This window comes from Notamacropus eugenii, chromosome 3 (genome assembly GCF_028372415.1).
Source record: "Notamacropus eugenii isolate mMacEug1 chromosome 3, mMacEug1.pri_v2, whole genome shotgun sequence".
NCBI classification, from domain to species: Eukaryota; Metazoa; Chordata; class Mammalia; order Diprotodontia; family Macropodidae; genus Notamacropus; species Notamacropus eugenii.
This window is the reverse complement of record NC_092874.1, coordinates 216,556,632-216,576,992: the sequence shown is the minus strand read 5'-3', so window position 1 is coordinate 216,576,992 and position 20,361 is coordinate 216,556,632. Positions and strand designations below refer to the sequence as shown.

Here is a 20,361-nt window from a genome sequence, read left to right as displayed (position 1 = left end):
CCATAGTGCTCATAGCGTTGGGCTTGTTTTTAAAAATATCCTTTAATAGAACTCATAATCTATCAGATACAGGTGTCAGACAATTTGAAGTTTGTAAGGTCTCCCTTCTTTAAGTATTTATTTTTGCATATTAAAGAGTCAGGAAACTTGACTGAGGGTTGGCCATTGTCATGAGATAATGAATTTGTCCCCTGGGCGTCCCTCCCTACCTAGAGTATGGGACTTACTCATATTGCTTCATTCTAGGTGCCCCTTCTTTGATATTCGTTTCTATGAGCTACTGAGAGAGACAGTTTAAAAATGGGGGAACCAACTCTGGGGAAAAGGTTTAAAGACAGAAAACTTGATCCATGGAGATGAGATCCTATAAGTTAGGAACCTCAGAGCTGAGATTCCAAAGCAGAACTAAGGAGGCTTCCTTTTGATGCTAGCAGAGTCAAGGGTTCTGATTCTTTTGAAAGAGTCTAACAGTGCCCTAGCCAAAAATTTCAGTTTAGTCAGATGCTAGAGGCAGAGCTATTTAACAATGAAATATAGATTATTAATTTACTAGCCCAAAGGGAGTAGAACTCAATATGGAAAATTTTAATCCTTTTCAAAGGAGAAACTCCATGTGTCAACTTCCAGATTCTGAACAGGAAAAATTCAGTAGACTAGAACACCATGTTAAGAGTTCAGAATGTTTTGGACTGTTTGCTAAGTAGCCAATGATTTTTAACATTGGGCTTTTGCAATAGATACTAACAGATTTTTATGGCAGAGGAAAACAAAGAAAAGACAAGTTTCATCTATTCAAGATGCAAAGTTGACCTTCCACTTTTCAGTAGCTTATAAAAAAGGTAGTTGGAAGTATTGGTGTACCTAGCACTTCATTGACTTTGGAAAAAAAATGTGAAAAATGCTCATGAAAGTGTTGGATCAGCCAGAAGAAAAAGATCTGAAGTAACACTTAGCATAGTATTTTAACGTAATTGGCCCCTACTAAATAACTGTGAATTTGTTTAATTGAATCTATAGAATGAAGGGATTTAGATTAAACTATGTTTAGGTCCCTTTTAGTGTGATAATTCCATGATCCTATGATCATTGCTCAATATAGTATTAAAGCAATGTTATCGAATAGAGTGGTTTTTCTTATATGAAGGGGGAAAAAGAATATTAGTAAATTTGTATTCTATAGGAAATGTTTACTTGCCTCATAAATTTGAAAATAAAATGAGGAAACTAAGTAAATGATATCTTGACACTTGTGATGTCTCTGATTTGTTCCCTGATACCTTTATCATATTAGGTCAAAAACCTGCATATCTCATTAAATCTCAGAACTGGCACCTGGTTTTTAAAGCTTGTGATAATCAAAGAAACATTTTCTGAAATTTCTCTACTCTACCAGAAACTTTTTCAGGAATCCCATATTCTGGAAATTCCCAGAATGTCATCTTTGGACCTTTGTACTTTCAGGTACCTCAATCAGGAAGCCAGCAAGAAGAAAGTGAGAGATCACCATGTCTGTAATAGCAGCTTTCTATGGTGGCAAGTCAATACTCATCACCGGAGCCACAGGCTTCATGGGCAAAGTGCTTGTGGAAAAACTACTTCGTACCAGCCCAGACTTGAAAGTTATTTATATCCTTGTGAGACCCAAATCTGGACAATCTCTGCAACAGAGGGTATGCCAGATGATCAGCTGTAAGGTAGGTTCCCAAATCATTTGGATCATTTCACCTCTCTGGACCTCGGTTTCTCCAAGTATAAAACATAATATAAAATGACAGGATTAGACTAGATCATCTCTAAATTCATTTCCAACTTTAGATTCCACTATTCCAAGTATGACTGGCTATGCTGCCATCTCATACCCTTGAACTAAAATAGAAATCACTAGCTTTGAGTGGGACTGATGGGGAGGATAAAACAGCAAGCTGGTGATTCAAACTGAAGAAATCTGTGTGGCTAGCTCAGAAAAGCTAAAAGAAAAGTAAGCAATTGATAAATATAATCTATGCCATAGAACCTGCCATACTTTGGTCTATGGAAATAATTATCTTATACTTTTTATAGAGAATTGGTATTAGTCCTAAGTTCACACAAACTATGTGAGAGCTTCCCCCCGCAAGTTTTAAGAATTTTTTTATGCCTGAAAATTAATTTATTCTTGACTACTTCATGTTCAATTCTATATTTATTAAGCATCTGCTATATGCAAGGCACTGTACTAGGTACTAGCAATGTAAAGACAAACAAGAGTTCCAGCCTTCAGAGGCAAAGTAAAATGTATACAAATAAATTGATACAAGTATAAACAAAGTCATAAGTGGGAGGGGTTGAATTGTGGAATTGAAGTAATCACTGAGTGTACACATATTAATTTTTCCAAGAAAGTAAGTTCCTAGAAATTTGGATATATATTTTACATAGGAAAATTTGATTTTTAGTATTATAAAAAGGTGTTTCTGGAGCATCATTCCTTTCTGTGAAGACATGAGGGTACCAGTGATTCAAAAAGAGGGAAGCAGAATTTTTAAGACACTAGGAAACTATACTGGCCAAAGCATCCTTGTGTGTTAAGGTACACAGGAGAATGGAGACCTAAGATCAAAATGCTTGCATACAAGATTGGCGGCCTTCCTTTTTCCTTTCATTGTTCTTAAGATTCAAACTTCACCTATTTGCCATGTGGGTGATTGCATTGGTCTGCAGCTGCAGTGAGAGCCTAGTTTGCTAAGTCAGACTTACAAGTTATTCTGTGACTATGTGTGTGTGTATTTGTATTTGAGAGTCAGACTTCCAAGTTCCTATGTTTAGAGGGAACTGGAAACAGAGAAGGAGAAAGGAGTGGGCATGCTGCCACTGGACAAAGAATAAAAGATTCTGGGTCCTTATGAATTAGCCCATGCACAAGAAGAAATGAGATAGTAACCTGGGAAGTAGCTTAAGGAGATTGCCATCTGGTGGCCACCTATGGATTTTATATTCCCTTGCCACATAATTATACAGTGGCATGCCTGCTACTGTCAAGATCAAGAAAAGCAGTACACAAATGAGTAAATCACAATCACTACTGCAGTGCTCCAAGTATCACATGTGGGACAAAAGGATGATATATTGTCTTGTACGCACTTCAGAGAAGAAAGGATTAAAATTTTGGTGGGAAATAAAATGCCATCATGACTATATTTCTTGGCAGTTGTTAATGGCATAGTTTCTACATTGCCAAATCTGCATTAGCATGCAGAAAGGAAGTCTGGCATAGAGACAGAGTTGTTGACTTGGTCAGGAAAACCTGAGCTCAAAAAATGCTACCATATACTTACCAGCTGCATGACCACGTGCAAGTCACAAGCCCTCTTAGCCCTCCTTTAAGATTTATCTACTAAGTTATAAATAGGCAGCAATCTACTAATGAATAAAGTTTCTACATTAGCAAAAAGTGATAAAGAATTGTGTTCTTGAGCAGAATATACTATGTTGGAGTTGTCAAAATTCTTTGAATATTAGAGGATGAATTCATAAGATATGTGAAAGAGAAAAACAAGTAGTGGGGAGAAGGGGAAAATATTTCAGATCTTATAATAACTTTTAAAAATGATAATCAGAAGAACATCTACAATTAAGATTTTATATGCCTACTTTCCCATCTATAAAAAATGCCCAGACATGTATCAAATGCATAGTCAATACAAATATTACCAGGTAGTATTTCACAAACCATATTCTGTAGTAGACTATGTCTTTGCTATCGTAAAGTTTACAGAGCTATACAGAATATATTTTTTCACTGTATTTATTGTTTTTTATGAAAAAAGTTGATTTAATAGAGCACAATACCATCTTAAACAACTTTTAACAAAGTGATTCCCATACATTCAAAATTTCTTGAAATATCTAAAAATAGAAATAGCCTTATTCAATGACTCATCATAAACATGAGGTGAAGCATAAAGTAGAGAAATGTATGCTTGTCAAAAGTTTTTGCTGTTGTTGTAGAGGAGATCCAGCACAGAAGTCAAGTGAAAGAGCTATTTGAATGGTAAGATCTTCCAGTTTCTTCTGTTTGTGGATAACATTGTTTTGGTTGCATCAAGCCTTAGAGCATTGTACTGGAAGTGATTCATAATGACCCAAAAGAGTTTGGCCTGACCATTCACACAGGGAAGATCAAGTGTATAAAGTATACAAAAAATGTCTGTTGCCCATCTATAGAGATTGTTCATGTGAAGAGATTTTGAGTTAAGTACCAGGAAGGAACATAGCCCTCAAGGATCACAAGTTGAGTAGTTTATTATTCATAGACATACAAGCATGTAGCTCCCTAGGGCTTTAGTTTCAGAGGAAAGCCCAGTGGCTCCAGCATTCAATGGAATGCACAGCACAGTCTAGAGCCCTGAATTCTGGGCCTCTTTCTTTATATCTGGTTGCTGTTGCTGGGCAGACTCACAATACTGAGTGGAAAGAGGGACCTTAGGGACAGTCAATTGACAAGCTGCTGTACTGCGACTCCTCTCTAGATATTGTGATTAGGAAAATTTGGTACACTGATTATGACCAGGAGAACTTTGTAAACCTTGCCTAAGTAAAGTTAGCTTAAACCACCTATTTGGTATTGTGGGCCAGAAAATTCCATTCTGTAACAAAAGTCACTGAGTTCAAGCATGATTAATCAATTTATTAGAGAATCCAGGGGTCCATAACTGATTGGGTCCAAGATCTTTCTCCCAATTTGAGACCCCTACCCTTGGATGCAAGCTACTTGGGTGCAATTTCATGATTGGTTAACACCAGAAAAAGGGAAAACTCTATGACCGGTTGAGGGGCATGTCCACCAATCACAACTAATTTATCAGAAAGCTTTTAAGTTACTAAATGCAGGTTTTTCTCAGTAAAGGTGTTTCCCCTGCCACCTCAGTAGAGGTTTTGATACAAAATCAAATATCTGGTGTTTTGGTCAGCAGTATCCTAGGAAATAAGGAAGTGATGGGAAAAAGGAAAGATCACAATGGAAGAGTAACAGATTCATTGGCAAGAGGAGTGTTGATGCTGCAGTAACAAGCTCCAGGATTAATGTTATATAATAACTGTATAACAGTCATATGATTTTATCCTATAACCTACAATTTTAACATGAATATACAATATCAGTATCACTAATACATAAGACGTTCTTCGGTCTAATGTGTATAACTCTTATCCTAACAGCATTAACATTACATAACTAACTCAACCTTAATTCTATTCTGCTTAAGTCACTAATACAGTCACTGACACCCATTAAATCACCACGAACTGAGTAAATACTGATTAAATTGAGTAGGGGTATCAAAATTTTCTTCACAGGACATAGGAATTTCCTAGTATATGAGTGGATCAATTAAATATGAGTCACTTCTGTCAGTTTGTTGTTCAATTATTTTTCAGTCATGTCTGACTCTTCATGACTCCCATTTAGGGGTTTTCTTGACAATGATACTGAAGAGAGATTTACCATTTCCTTCTCCAGATAATTTTACTGATGAGGAAACTGAGGCGAATATGATTAAGTGACTTTCCCAGGGTCACAAAACTAGAAAGTGTCCAGGACCAGAATTTAACTCAGGAAAATGAGAATTCCTGATTTAAGGCACACCTCCTATCCCTAGAGCCAGTCCTCACAGTAAATAAGCATGCGTACCTGGGACATACAATGTAAGTGGATGAGTTATACCCAGAATTAATCAGGAAAATAGTATGATAAATTGCTTTTGAGAAATTTTGAAACTTTTTTAATAATCCCTAGCTTCCACACACACATGCAAAAGGCTCCCTCCTCTTTTTTTAGTCTAGTACCCTATCGTACTAGAAACACAACATTCTCCAAAGAATTATAAATAAATATCACAAAGTGGTATGAGATAACTCTGTGTGTATGTGTGCATAAAAAAGGAACTCCAAAGAAAAATTAAGAGTTAATTATATAATAAGGACAATACATGATAGGACAAGTACTTGAATGTGGTAAGGGATGACAGGCAGACCAACCAGTACTCCACTAGAATGCTCACAGTCCTAGGAGGAAGCAAGAACAGCCTCAATCAAATTGGGTGGACCTGTGGGACAAACTTTCAGGAAGACATGAATAACAGTTGTAGAGGATGTAGTATGTCTATTAGAGGGTACTTCCACATCAAAACAATCATAGATTCCTTTGAGTGTTTGAGTTTGATACAATACAGAAGAACAGAATGTTTTCTAACACCAGTGATCTCACTGACACAATGTAGACCAAAGTTGTAAAACTCATGGTTGAACCACTGGGCCATGTTAAAATGAAATGAGAAATGTTTAACAAAATAAATATAAATAAAATATAAGATAGATAATATTAATTTGTAATTTTTTAAGTCAATATGTGGCCCTTAGGTATCCTAGATTGACACCACTTGTGGAGACTATAACTGTCCAGTTACAACTACCAAAACTCATATTAGAAAATCAGTTAATACCCTCAACAAATAATAACTTCGTAATCTAACATAACAGGAATAGTTATGGCATCTAATATTTTATTAGAAGAGTAACAGCAGGGCTGATATGGCAACAAGAAAGATCCTGAAAGTGAAAATCTTGGTTGTCCTTTCAATTACTTATTTACATAAAATTCTTGCTCTTTTTAATTCCTAAATAAACTTTGTTATTAAAGATTGTTTATACACATACACGCACTCTTAGACTGGCAATTTTGCTGACTCTTGCCACCCCTAGCTTGAGGAATTTCTTAATATATGTTGTATCACAGTCTTTTGATCCGTGCAAGATCCTTATCTGATACCACCTTACACATCCTACACATGTATCTAACAGTGGAAGGACCTGGGACACTTGATAGAGCTACTACTACGTATGACTTAACTTGGACCTTGATTTGCAAAGGAATGGTTTTCTTTTCCAAAATCCCATTTTCAAAATTAGATTAGACACATGTATTCTAAGATGTATTGAGTTTATCCTCCTCTACAAGATTGCTCCTACCAAATGAATTTGCTATGTACTATTTTCCTTTAATTCTAAAGCCATATTATTAGAACTCATAGGAATTGGGCTGTATAATAAGTGGAAAGACATATAAGCATGGTGGTCACTCTCCCAGGACCCTCTAGTACAGGTGGACTGGGTCCTCAGGGCTTGACTACTTATCACTCTCGAGGTTACAGGGATAACCCCAAGGACTACTCCAAGGGTGCTTTTTAAAATGTCATTATTCATGAGCCTATCATCCAATGTGTTCTTCCCTATTCTGCAAGTTAGAAAGTAGGTTTGCCAGGCTTTTATGTGGATATGCAGAGATACAGAACACTATGCTTGCACCAATGACTGTGCCCTTATTGATCAGTAGCCTCCCTCCGTTACCCTATATTAAATCAATACCAGGGCTTCAATAATAAAAATTCTGAAGAATAGTGCTTTCATTTGAAAATACTTCATATGAGAGTGATGTGAAGGGTCCATAGGTAAAGAAATAATTTAAAGAGAAAGATACACTTTGTGGTTCCTTACTGTGGGAAAATTTTCTTATTGATGACTTTGGGTAGGTCATGTGTAGGAAAGAAACAAACCAGAATATAGGCATACTAGATGAACAATATTCACATATTGTATACAGTACACAAAGTGCAGTATTAGGTATGCTGTGACATCATTAGGTATACCTAGACATCAACAACAGCTATCTAGAACATGCTCCATAACTAAAACATAAGTAACAAAAAAAGTCCTTTGAACAGTCAAAATAAATGTCAAAAAGTCCACACTCTTAAAACGTGCATTTTTGTCATTGATGAATCCTTTAGATCTTCATTGCCTATTTACTCTTTTTTTAAAAATTTCAACAGAATTCTAACCAACTCATCATCTAGTCTCTCAGCCTACAATAAAATAACACTATCAAATTAGAAAAGGTAAACATTAAAAGGCAGACATGCCAATAGCTACAATATTGGGCAGCTGACAGATTGACAGCAAAGAGGAAGAGAAAAAATTATAATAAACTGGTTTAGATACTCAGATAAGATAGCAGACTCAGCTATTTAGTGCAGTGGATATTTGCTTTACACATTTCAGTAGTTTTTGATAGCTATGCTCATACCTGTTAACAACTATAGTCTATATCTTTTTTATATAATGGTACCGCATAAGAGAACTTATCCTTCACCTTAAAAAGTTACTAGATCCCTATCCATTTCATCTGACCATCTCTAAAAAAGCCATTCTACTATTCCACTTAAAGGAGAAAAGACAACTGAGTTCATTATTTCAGTGGATGCCAGGGTAAAGAGATCAGTACACAGAGGAGCCACAGGGGGAAGATATAGTCAGATTGTTGCAAATGAGGAGAAATATGATATATTATGATACATATGCATCAAGTGAATTAAAAAAAAACAAGAAAACTATATTACGGTGGAAGGAAACATAGACAACAAATCAGTATTCATTAATAAAACTATATACTCCAAACACCTTAACATTCAAATTCATTTAAGAATTATATAATCATTAATAAAGAAACATTAGCTGAGCTAAAAGAAGACATCAAGAGTAACATAATAATGACAGGAGACTTCAATATCCCTCTCTCAGTTTGGGATAAGTTTAGCAGAAAGCTAAACAAAAGGGAAAATATGGAACTGAATAAACTGTAGGAGAAACTAGGGTTAAAAAACTGATGGTATCTTCTAATTAGAATGGCAAAAAATAATAATAAAGATTTCTCAGAAACACATGGAACTTTTACAAAAATTGACCATATACTAGGATACAGAGATATTGCAAATAAATATAAAAAGGCAGAAATAGTTAAAATACATCCTTTAAAGATTATAATGTGATCTTTAAAAGTATATTTATCGGTTTAGCGACCACAAACAAGACACAGATCCAAATGGAGATTTAACAATGAAATCCTAGATAATGGGTGTGCAAAAGAACAAATCATAGAAACAATTCATTATTATATGACAGAAAATGAGAGTGATGTAACCTACCAAAAGTTCTGTAATAGAGCTGAAGTAGCCCCCAAGAGGGGAAACATATCTCTACAAACATACATTAATAAAAGAAAGAGAGAGGATTAATGAACTGAACAGGCAGAAAATGTCAAAAAACAAAAAAATGTCAGAAAAAGACATATCTAAATTAAGCACAAAACAGGAAATGTTAAAAACTGAGAAATAAACTGGAAACAAAAAACACAGAAATTATAGATAAAATTAAAAGCAAGTTCTTTGAAAAGACTAGTAAAATTGATAAGCTTTTAGTTAATAGTTAAAAGAAGGGAGAAAATCCAATAAATAAAATAGTAAATGAGCAAGGTGAAATACAACAAAAACAAAAGAAATAAAAAGAATAATCAGAATATATTATGTAATTATAGGGTATCAAAACTGAGAACACAACAGAAATAGATGAAACAACTTGAAATATATAAAATGCCCAAACTATCACAAGAGAACTAGATCTTCCTATAAAGGAATTGCCAAAGGGGGTGGGAAGGAGGACTCACAGTCCTGATGGATTCACAGGAAAATCTATTCAAATTAAAAAAAAACAATAAAAACCAATACTTCAAAAATTATTCTCAAAAGTTCAGACAACACTGCCATAATCTTTTTGTGAGACGCTATCGTTCCAATCCTAAACCAGGGAAACGTAAAACACAGGAGGAAAACTAGAGATCAATATCATTCATCAGTATTGACTCAAAAATTCTGAACAAAACCCTGTCAAGCAGACGACAGTAATTTATCCAAGAAATCATTCATTATGACCAAGTAAAATTTATACCAGGGATGCAAGCAGGGTTGGACATTAGAAAAACAACCAAGATAATTAATCATATAAAAATCAAAACATTCAGAACCACAAAAGTGCCTCAAAAGATTCAGAAAAACCCTTTGACAAAGTGCAGCACTTTTATGTTAAAAAAAACAACCTGCAATATATATAGGTATAGAGGGTTCTCTTTTTAGTATCATATATAGAATAGAATCTAATATTAACTTGAAATATCATATACTATGGGGATTCAATAGAACCTCTTCCAATAAATAAGGGAGTGAAGTAAAGGTGCCCACTCTCCCCTTTATTTGATATAGTTCTGTTAATGATTGCAACAGCAACAGCAATAAGACAAGAGAAAGAAACGTAAAATAGGTAAAGAGGAGGTAAACTAGGGAATAAGCAAAGATACTAATTGAAGCAATAGCTTCAGCAAGTTGCAGGCTGTGAAATAAATTTTCAAAAACAGCATTTTTATATGTATAATAATGACCAAATCCTAGATTCAAAAATAAAAAAGGAAATCCCATTCCAAATAACCCAATTCCAAAATATATGCATAAAATGTCTAAGGATCGACCTACAAAATCACACAAAAGACTTGTATATATTCAGTTAAAAAGAATTTTTTAAGAATTAAAGAACAACCTACATAGCTGGGAGAATATTTAATGCTAGACTGATTTTTTATTTATTTATTTAACTTTTAACATTCATTTTCACAAAATTTTGGGTTCCACATTTTCTCCCCTTTTGTCCCCTCCCCCCACTCCAAAACACTGAGCATTCTAATTGCCCCGTTACCAATCTGCTCTCTCTTCTGTCATTCCTCTCTGCCCTTGTCTCCATCTTCTCTTTTGTCCTGTAGAGCCAAATAACTTTCTATACCCCTTTACCTATATTTCTTATCTCCCAGTGGCAAGAACAGTACTCGACAGTTGTTCCTAAAACTTTGAGTTCCAACTTCTTTTCCACCCTCCCTCCCCACCCCTTCCCTTCGGAAGGCAAGCAATTCAATATAGGCCAAATCTGTGTAGTTTTGCAAATGACTTCCATAATAGTCGTGTTGTATAAGATTAACTATATTTCCCTCCATCCTATCCTGTCCCCCATTACTTCTGTTCTCTCTTTTGATCCTGTCCCTCCCCATGAGTGTTGACCTCAAATTGCTCCCTCCTCCCCATGCCCTCCCTTCCATCATCCCTCCCCCACCCTGCTTATCCCCTTATCCCCCACTTTCCTGTATGGTAAGATAGGTTTTCATACCAAAATGACTGTGCATTTTATTCCTTCCTTTAGTGGAATGTGATGAGAGTAAACTTCATATTTTTCTCTCACCTCCCCTCTTTTTCCCTCCACTAATAAGTCTTTTGCTTGCCTCTTATATGAGAGATAATTTGCCCCATTCCATTTCTCCCTTTCTCCTCCCAATATATTTCTCTCTCACTACCTGATTTCATTTTTTTAAGATATGATCCCATCCTCTTCAATTCACTCTGTGCACTCTGTCTCTATGTGTGTGTGTGTGTGTGTGTGTGTGTGTGTGTGCATGTGTGTGTGTGTAAACCCACCCAGTACCCAGATATTGAATAGTTTCAAGAGTTACAAATATTGTCTTTCCATGTAGGAATGTAAACAGTTCAATTTTAGTAAGTCCCTTATGACTTCTCTTTGCTGTTCTCCTTTTCATGGTTCTCTTCATTCTTGTGTTTGAAAGTCAAATTTTCTTTTTAGCTCTGGTCTTTTCATCAAGAATGCTTGAAAGTCCTCTATTTCATTGAAAGACCAATTTTTCCCCTGAAGTGTTATACTCAGTTTTGCTGGGTAGGTGAGTCTTGGTTTTAGTCCTAGTTCCTTTGACTTCTGGAATATCCTATTCCACGCCCTTCAGTCCCTTAATGTAGAAGCTGCTAGATCTTGTGTTATCCTGATTGTACTTCCACAATACTTGAATTGTTTCTTTCTAGCTGCTTGCAATATTTTCTCCTTGACCTGGGAACTCTGAAATTTGGCCACAATGTTCCTAGGAGTTTCTCTTTTTGGATCTCTTTCAGGTGGTGATCTATGGATTCCTTGAATACTTATTTTGCCCTCTGGTTCTAGAATCTCAGGGCAGTTTTCCTTGATAATTTCATGAAAGATGATGTCTAGGCTCTTTTTCTCATCATGGCTTTCAGGTAGTCCCATAATTTTTAAATTGTCTCTCCTGGATCTATTTTCCAGGTCAGTTGTTTTTCCAATGAGATATTTCACATTATCTTCCATTTTTTCATTCTTTTCTTTTTGTTTTGTGATTTCTTGGTGTCTCAGAAAGTCATTGGCCTCCATCTGTTCCATTCTAATTTTGAATGAACTATTATCTTCAGTGAGCTTTTGAATCTCCTTTTCCATTTGGCTAATTCTGCTTTTGAAAGCATTCTTCTCCTCATTGGCTTTTTGAACCTCTTTTGCCAATTGAGTTAGCCTATTTTTCAATGTGTTATTTTCTTCAGCATTTTTTGGGTCTTCTTTAGCAGGGTGCTGACCTGCTGTTCATGCTTTGACTGCGTGTCTCTCATTTCTCTTCCCAGCTTTTCTTCCACCTCTCTAACTTGATTTTCAAAATCCTTTTTGAGCTCTTCCATGGCCTGAGCCCAATGAGTGGGCTGGGATACAGAAGCCTTGACTTCTGTGTCTTTCCCTGATGGTAAGCATTGTTCTTCCTCATCAGAAAGGAAGAGAGGAGATGCCTGTTCACCAAGAAAGTAACCTTCTATAGTCTTATTTCTTTTCCCTTTTATGGGCATTTTCCCAGCCAGTGACTTGACTTCTGAGTGTCCTCTCCACCCCCACCTCGCCTCCAGATCCACCCAGCCAGCACTTGGGGTTTGAGATTCAAATGCTGCTTCCCAGCCTCAGGAATTTGGGTGGGGGCGGGGCTGCTCTTCAGTGTGAGATGAAGTTCAGCTGCTCAGGTGGGGGCAGGGCCACCACACAGGCTCAGTTCCCTCAGGGGGTTTATGCAGAGACCTTCAACAATGGATCCAGGCTCCTGCCTGCTTTGGGAGCCCTGGTGTGCTTCACTGCTGCCTCCACTGCTGCCTCCTGAGGGGGCCTGAGTTATGGGGGCACCCCACTCCCCTCTTGGCAAGCCAGAGAGACCCTCTCACCAACCTTTGGGGCCTGTGGGTGGAGGGACCCATGCAGCTGCTGGTGATCCCATCCCTGAAGCCTGCTCGGATCTGCTCCTCTCTGTGCCACGCAGCCAAGTCTCAGCTCTGATCCGCAGCGCAACGGACCTTTTGCGAGAGGTTTTCAGGCTCTCTGGAACAGAAATCTCGTCCGCTCCGTTGTTCTGTGGCTTCTGCTGCTCCGGAATTCAGGGGGGGGGTCTTTTTTACAGATATTTTATGGGCTGTGGGTTCGGAGCTAGGGTTATGTGTGTGTTTCTACTCCGCCATCTTGGCTCCACCAAACTAGACCAATTTTTAAAGAGCAATTCTTCCAAAGTTAATTTACACTTTTAATACTATTATATAACTTGATAAAATGACAGCAAAATTCATTTGGAATAAGAAAAGGTCTAGAATATCAGGGAAACTGATGAAAAGAAATACGGATGAAGAGCACTTCCAGAACTTAAACTATATTTTAAATGAGCAGTCATCAAAATCATGTAGGGGCAGCTAGGTGGTGCAGTGCAGAGCACCAGTGCAGGAGTCAGGAGGACCTGAGTTCAAATTTCACCTCAGACACTTGACACTCACTAGCTGTATAACCTTGGGCAAATCACTTAACCCCACTTGCCTCATATTGGGCCATCTCTAGTCATCCTGATTATTATCTGGTCACTGGATTCAGATGGCTCTGGAGGACAAGTGAGGCTGGTGACCTGCACAGCCCTCCCTCACTCAGAACAAAATCAAGTGCAAGCCACATCATCATTTCTGATGACATGGTCTTCTTCGGCAACAAAGGATGGACATACATCAAAACCATGTAGTATTGTTTTTTAAAATGGAGAAAGAGATCAACAAACTAGACAAGAAAGAATCAGAAGCAATGAAAACTCAGTGTTTGATAAATAAGAAAACATAAATACCTAGGAAAAAACTCCTTTTGTGATTTTTTTTTAAACTGCTAGAAAAACTTGAAAGTAGTCCAGCAGAAATTAGACTTAGACCAGTACCTTATGCCATATTCTAAAATACTTTCTAAATGTATAAATCACCTTAATATTAATGATCAGATTATTTTTAAAAATTAGAATAGATGAATATTATATATTTCTCACAGCTAAGGATAGGAGATGTATTCTTAACCAAACAAGAAAAGCAGGCAATTTATAAAAGATAAAATGGATAACTCTGATTACATGAAATTGAAACATTAATGCACAAACAATATGAGTGCATCTAGGATAAGAAAGGAAGTGGTCAAATGGGGGGAAATATCTTTGTATCAAATTTCCCCAAGGAAGGTATGGATAAGAAGAAAGTTCTCAAATACACCAAAATATTTGTAGCAGCACTTTTTGTGATAGCAAAGAATTAGAAACAAAATAAATGCCCAGTGATGGAGGAATGGGTAAACAAATCATGGTGCATGGATAATACATATTACTGGGATGTAAGAAATTATGTATGTGATGAACACAAAGAAGAATGGAAAGATCTACATGAACTGATGCAGTGAACTAAACAGAGCCCAGAAAACAATATGCACAATAACTAAATAATGTAAATGGAAGAAAAACCACATCTAAAAACTCAAAAGTTAATGGAACAAAACTATAAAGATCAAGCATTACATGAATGAAGAGACATGAAAAGAACCCCCCCCCCCCCAACCCACCCTTTCATAGAGTTGGGAATTCTATAAGTGTTACACATTGTACATGTTTTTGGAATTTTTCAACATATTGGTCAGTTGCACTGGATTTTTTTCCTCCTTACAAAAATACTATTTGTTATATGGGATATCTTTCTGGCTGAAGGAGGCAGAAGGCTACTGGAGATAACTACAATAACATAAGAAACAAACGACTCCAATAAAAACATTTTTAGAAAAAGAAAATAGATCAATACAAAACATTGATTTGCCCTCCCCTCATTTTACATGTAAAACACTATTGAAAAATACCCCCCTCACAGAACTCTGGATTCTGTTATTGTACTGTACTTTTAAGAGAAAGGTTAAGAAAATCTTGAGAATAGAGAAGCATCATTGTCGTTGTAGAAAGAATTTGTCAGCAACTAAGAGTTAACAGCCATTGTAGAACAAATTTGGGAGGGACCTGAAATTAATTATCATCTTTAGAGTACTCATAAGATACAAAGCATGAACATAACTGTCTTTCCTGAAGTAACAGTTAACTATTGCCTTTGGACAAGAGTCTGGGATGGTCTAGGACAGTCAGCTGTCTTCTTTGGGAGACTATAACTAGCAGTTAGTGGAAAAGTTATTCTGTAAAACCTGCATGAGGGGAACTGAAGTAGTTTAACCATCTTTCATTCCTGATGAAAACTTAACTGAGTTAAATCTTATTCTCTAGAGTAAACTAGTTAACTGACATTTCTGAGAACTGAGTAAAATGTTATTCTGAGTAGAACTAAGTTAACTACAATTCGAAGGCAACTGATTTTTTTTTTTTTTTTGGACTATGTTTCCAGCATTTTGGAGAAGCTGACAGGTGAGAATCTAAGAGAATTCTAGTCAGTAACTATTACTGCTAATACAATCAGCTGAGAAGTTAATATTCAAGACTTGTTGGAATATAAAACAAGGCTACTAATTAAACATTTACATTTGCTACTCTATTGGCATTGTCTGATTTAATACTCTAGCTGTATCTTTCTTCTAGTGGTCTCTGTCTTTCTGCCATCAGCTACTGTCATTCCAGAGACACCATAGTCACCAGCACTGGCAGGCCTTCCAGGACCTTCTAACATTTCTGAATTCATAAAGTCTCTGGTTAAACACATCCATTTTGAGGTTGCTGCTCAGTCACCTCCTTGGAGAAGGAAACGCAAAAGAAAGATGTTATGAGGCAGCCAAGAGTCCTTGGTATAAATACTACTAGTGGAGTCCATATTCCACATGGATATCTGTGACTCCTGCCACCATCATGTCCAAGTAGAATACAGGACTGTCTTCTTCTTATGCTAGAATAGCATCTAATCATTCTGGGGCTACAATCAAGAGAGCACCAGCCAGAACCTCTTTTCATTAGGTGTCACATCTCTGTTTCATCAACATTCTACCTTTATAATCTTCTTATAATTTACTCCTTATTATGTACTCTATAATCCAGCTACACTAGTCTACTTGCATTTTCTTCAACAGGACCCTTCAGCTCCCATCCAGTGTCTTGTTGGCTATTCTCCATGCCTGAAATGCTCTAACATTTCATCTCCATCTCCCTGGCTACTTTCAAGACTGAGCTCAAGTTCTCCCTTCTTCAGGTGGTCTTTCCTGCTCTTCTTCCCCCTACTTCTTTCTTCTTTTCCAGTGGCCTCCCATGTGCTCTGTATATGTAATATACACAAGTTTTAAATGTTGTTTTCTGTATTAGAATGTATACCCCTGGACAAATTTTGCCTTTCTTTGTATTCCCAGCACTTAACACAGTGCCTGGCACTTAATAAATGCTTGTTGATTAACTCACTGACTGACTTGAAATAGGATCTCTAGTGCTTCTTTGTTGCCAGAACTTTGGGCATTTGTAGACGCTGGTTGACACATGATACACTCAGCCAGACATTCCAAAGAAGTAATCAATTTTATTAGTGTGAAGAATCCCAGATTATAATACATAAACCGATCAGCAATTCAAATACAAAGACTGTAGAGTCCAACTTACTCTAGTTTAGCATATACATTTGGCTACAGGGTCTGATTTGTTTTACATCACTTCTAGACCAGCTGGGATATTTTCCTATAGCTCTTCCTACAGAGATTTTCTCTAGGAGGTGGATTCCCAGTATATCTGAGTTCATATCAAAACTGCTCTCTTTGCAACCACCTCATTCCAGAAATGGTCGCTCTTATCTCTACACCTATCCCAAAGACCTTTGGAACTAATTTCTCTCCCTCAACTAAAAGTCAATTTCATGAGAAGTTTCTTTCCTAGCTCTCTGCAGTTGGGTAATTATTTCAAACTCCTAATTCCTTTTTTTAAATAGCATTTTATTTTCCCTGCATTCCAAATTTTTTTAACATTCATTTTTAAAATATTTTGAGTTCCAATTTTTCTCCCTCCATACCTCCTTTCCCCTCTTCTGAAAATGGTAGGCAATTTGATGTTATTTATAAATGTGCTATTATGTAAAAATATTGCCATATTAGTTTCAGTTGTGAAAGAAGAAACAGATCAAAAGAAAAAAAAACATAAGAAAGAATAAAATAAGTGAAAAAATATTCTTCAATCTGTATTTAGAGTCCATCAGTGCTATATCTGGATATGGATAGTATTTTCCTTCTTGAGTCCTTTGTACTTATCTTGGATCATTGTTTTGCTAAGATCTCTGTCCTTCATTGCTGATGCTGAATACAATTCCTGCTCATTTCACTTTGCATCAGTTCATCAAGTCTTTACAGGTTTTTCTGAAATCTGCCTTTTTATCATTTCTTATTGCACAATAGTCTTTCATTACATTCATATATTACAATGTGTTCAATCATTCCCCAATTAATGGGTATCCCCTCAATTTCCAATATTTTGCCACCACAAAAAGAGCTGCTATAAATATTTCTGTATGTATGGTTCCTTGTCCCTTTTTTTATGATCTCTTTGGGATATAAACCTTGTAATGGTATTGCTGCATCAAAGGGTATGAATAAAATGCATGAATATGCCTTTGGGCATATCTAACTCCTAATTCTTAAACTGTTGTTTTATTCATTATCTCTGTCCAAATTCTTCCAATAACTTTGATCTGGCCCAAGTCTCCTCCCATTCTTATAAGCTATTGTCCCTTATCTCTCCTCCTTTTTCCAGCCAAACTCCTAGAAAAATCTTTCTATACTCATTGGCTTTATAGTGAGGGGTGCTGTATTTTCCCTCTCTTGATTTTCATAACTCCATTTTAAAATTAGACTCCATTTAGTTTAAATGGAAATTCATAGCCATTCACTATATTTTCATTCACCTCTACCCCAATTCTCCTACAAGGCCCATCAAAAGATGGAGTCTCCTCTCTCTCATATTCTAGAGTAAATGACACACTAAAAGATTAAAAAATCTCTGCCTCCTTCCCTAGACTACTCCCATGCCCCAAGGACAGTGGCAGATCATTTATGAACTTGAGAGAATGTCTGTATACTTTTGTGTAGATTACAAATACCTCTGAGAAATAACACTTACTCAGAAGCCTGACTCCCCCATAAAGATTTCTCTTTTCTATGGCCAGCTGACACTTCTTCATGTCTTGGCACACAACTGAACAAAATTAAGCTTTTTAGTGATTTATACTCTAAATTATAAGCAAAGGATCTTTTTTCCCCTATAACATTTCTACTTCGTTTCCTCTCACTCACTTCTTAAGCCTTTGCAATCTGGCTTTTGATCTCACTGCTGAAACTGTTCTCTCCAAAATCACCAATGATCTTTTAATTGCCAGATTTCAATCCTCAATTGCCTTTTCTCAGTCTTCCTCCTTTTTAATCTCTCTATAGCTTTTGACACCATTGGTTATCTTAGTTTGCTGGAAATTCTCTCCTCTCTAAACATTTGTGACACTATTTTTTCCTGATTCTCTTTCAGTCTGACCTTTCCTCATTCTTCACTAGAATCACCCATGAAGATAACCTATTGCTGTGTCTAGGACCCACTTCTCTATATATTCTCTTTCGTAGTGACCCCATCAGCTCTACAGGGTTTGCTTATCATCTTCATGACTGCTATATCAATATAGCCATATTTTCTCTCCTGAGCTCTAGTGCCACATCATCAACTGCCTATTATTCATTTCAAAATGGATTGATTAATGGATTGTTTGTGCATAAGATCATTTAAAGGTTAAAGCATTCTTAAGGGTCATTGAATAAAACCCTATTATTTTACATATGAAGACACTGAGATCAAAAGAGGTTAAGTGACTTGCTCAAGGTGACACAGTAGCAAAATCTGAAACCAAATTTGACTCTTTTTTTCCCAAAGCCTGAATTTTTTTTAAATTTTACACTCAAAGGCCAGAACACAAATACAGAATAGATAAAAGAAACAAAAACATATCATAAACTTAAATATTGGAACTTAAATAAAAAGTAAGAAAGGAAAAAAAGCATGTCATGTGCATAGCAGAATGGAAGAGAGGGTTCAAAATATGTAAGAATAAATTTTCATTTCAGGAAAGCCTGTATGATAAATAATACACATTGTGTTGAGAACTGTCCATCTTTTCTTTGTTTTCTTTTAAGTTTTCTTTTGTTCTCTGCTGTGCATTTTTTTACTTTGTTCTTTTTTTCCCCTCCCCCCAAGAAGGCTACAATTAAGTTTGGATATGTTTCTCCATAGCTTTAGATATATACATACACATATACACTTACATATATAGACATTTACTTTCCCAAACAAATTCTACTCCTGGTCTTTGTTTTTATGTTTGTGCATCTTTTCCTATCCCACCTGCCTCCTCTACTTTACTTTTACCCACTACCTTGCCCCCCTATTTCTTGCCTACTCCCTTTTAAGGATCCCTTCCCTAACCCCCCATTCCCATAAATCTGAAGACCCTTCTATACAACCCCTTTTACCTATTTGTTCACCTTCCCCTCTAAAAATTCCCTTCTCTGTCCTCTCCTCCATCCCTATGCCACTACCATTTTTATTACTTCTGAATTTAGAAGACTTCTATATTCTTCTAAATATCTATATATTGTTCCCTCTTAAATTCATTCCTGATGAAAGTGGGTTACCAGCACTACTAACCCTCCTCCCCCATCTAATTTCTCTGTATTGATTCTACCTCTTGCACCTCATTTGTATAAAATAATTACTCTTCTTAGCTGTTCCTAAATGGTTTTACTTTTAAAATTCATATTATAGTCAGGTTTACCCCAGTCTTTCTTATGAGCTACCCAATTGTTAATAAAAATCTTAGGCATACATTTTACATATATAAAAAGTAAACAGTCTGCCCTTATGAATCCTTTATAATCAGTCTTTGTTATGTACCTTATGCTTCTCTTGGCTCTTATATGTTAAATCTTCTATTAAGTTCAGAGTTTGTCTTTTTTTTTAACAAAATCTTGAAAATCTGAGAGTTGATCAAATGTCCATTTTTTTTCATCCAGGATAATGCTTAACTTTACAGGGTATATTTTTGGCCAGAGCCCCAGTTCTTTTGCTGTTTATATCGTCTTCTAAGACTTGTGGTCCTTTAATGTCTCAGCTCCTAGATTTTGTGTGATTCTAATTGTGGCACCATCATATTTAAATTGTTTTGATGCTTTTAACATTTTATCATTAAGCTGGGAGTTTCAGAATTTGACTATGGTATTATGTTTTCCTCATAAGATCTCTTTTAAGTGGTGATCAATAGATTTTTTTCTATTTCTACTTTCCCCCCA

At 36.2% G+C, this 20,361-nt stretch overlaps 1 protein-coding gene across 5 annotated transcripts in view; it reads left to right on the top strand.

The window, feature by feature from the left end:
* FAR2 (fatty acyl-CoA reductase 2) overlaps nucleotides 1–20,361 on the top strand; it is a 177,052-nt gene that overhangs the window by 85,969 nt on the left and 70,722 nt on the right. For all 5 annotated transcript variants that reach the window (XM_072654420.1, XM_072654419.1, XM_072654422.1 and 2 more), the window contains exon 2: nucleotides 1,462–1,694. In XM_072654420.1, coding sequence (XP_072510521.1) covers nucleotides 1,506–1,694 — 189 coding nt within the window. In that variant the 5' untranslated portion in view covers nucleotides 1,462–1,505. The remainder of the gene's footprint in view (nucleotides 1–1,461; nucleotides 1,695–20,361) is intronic.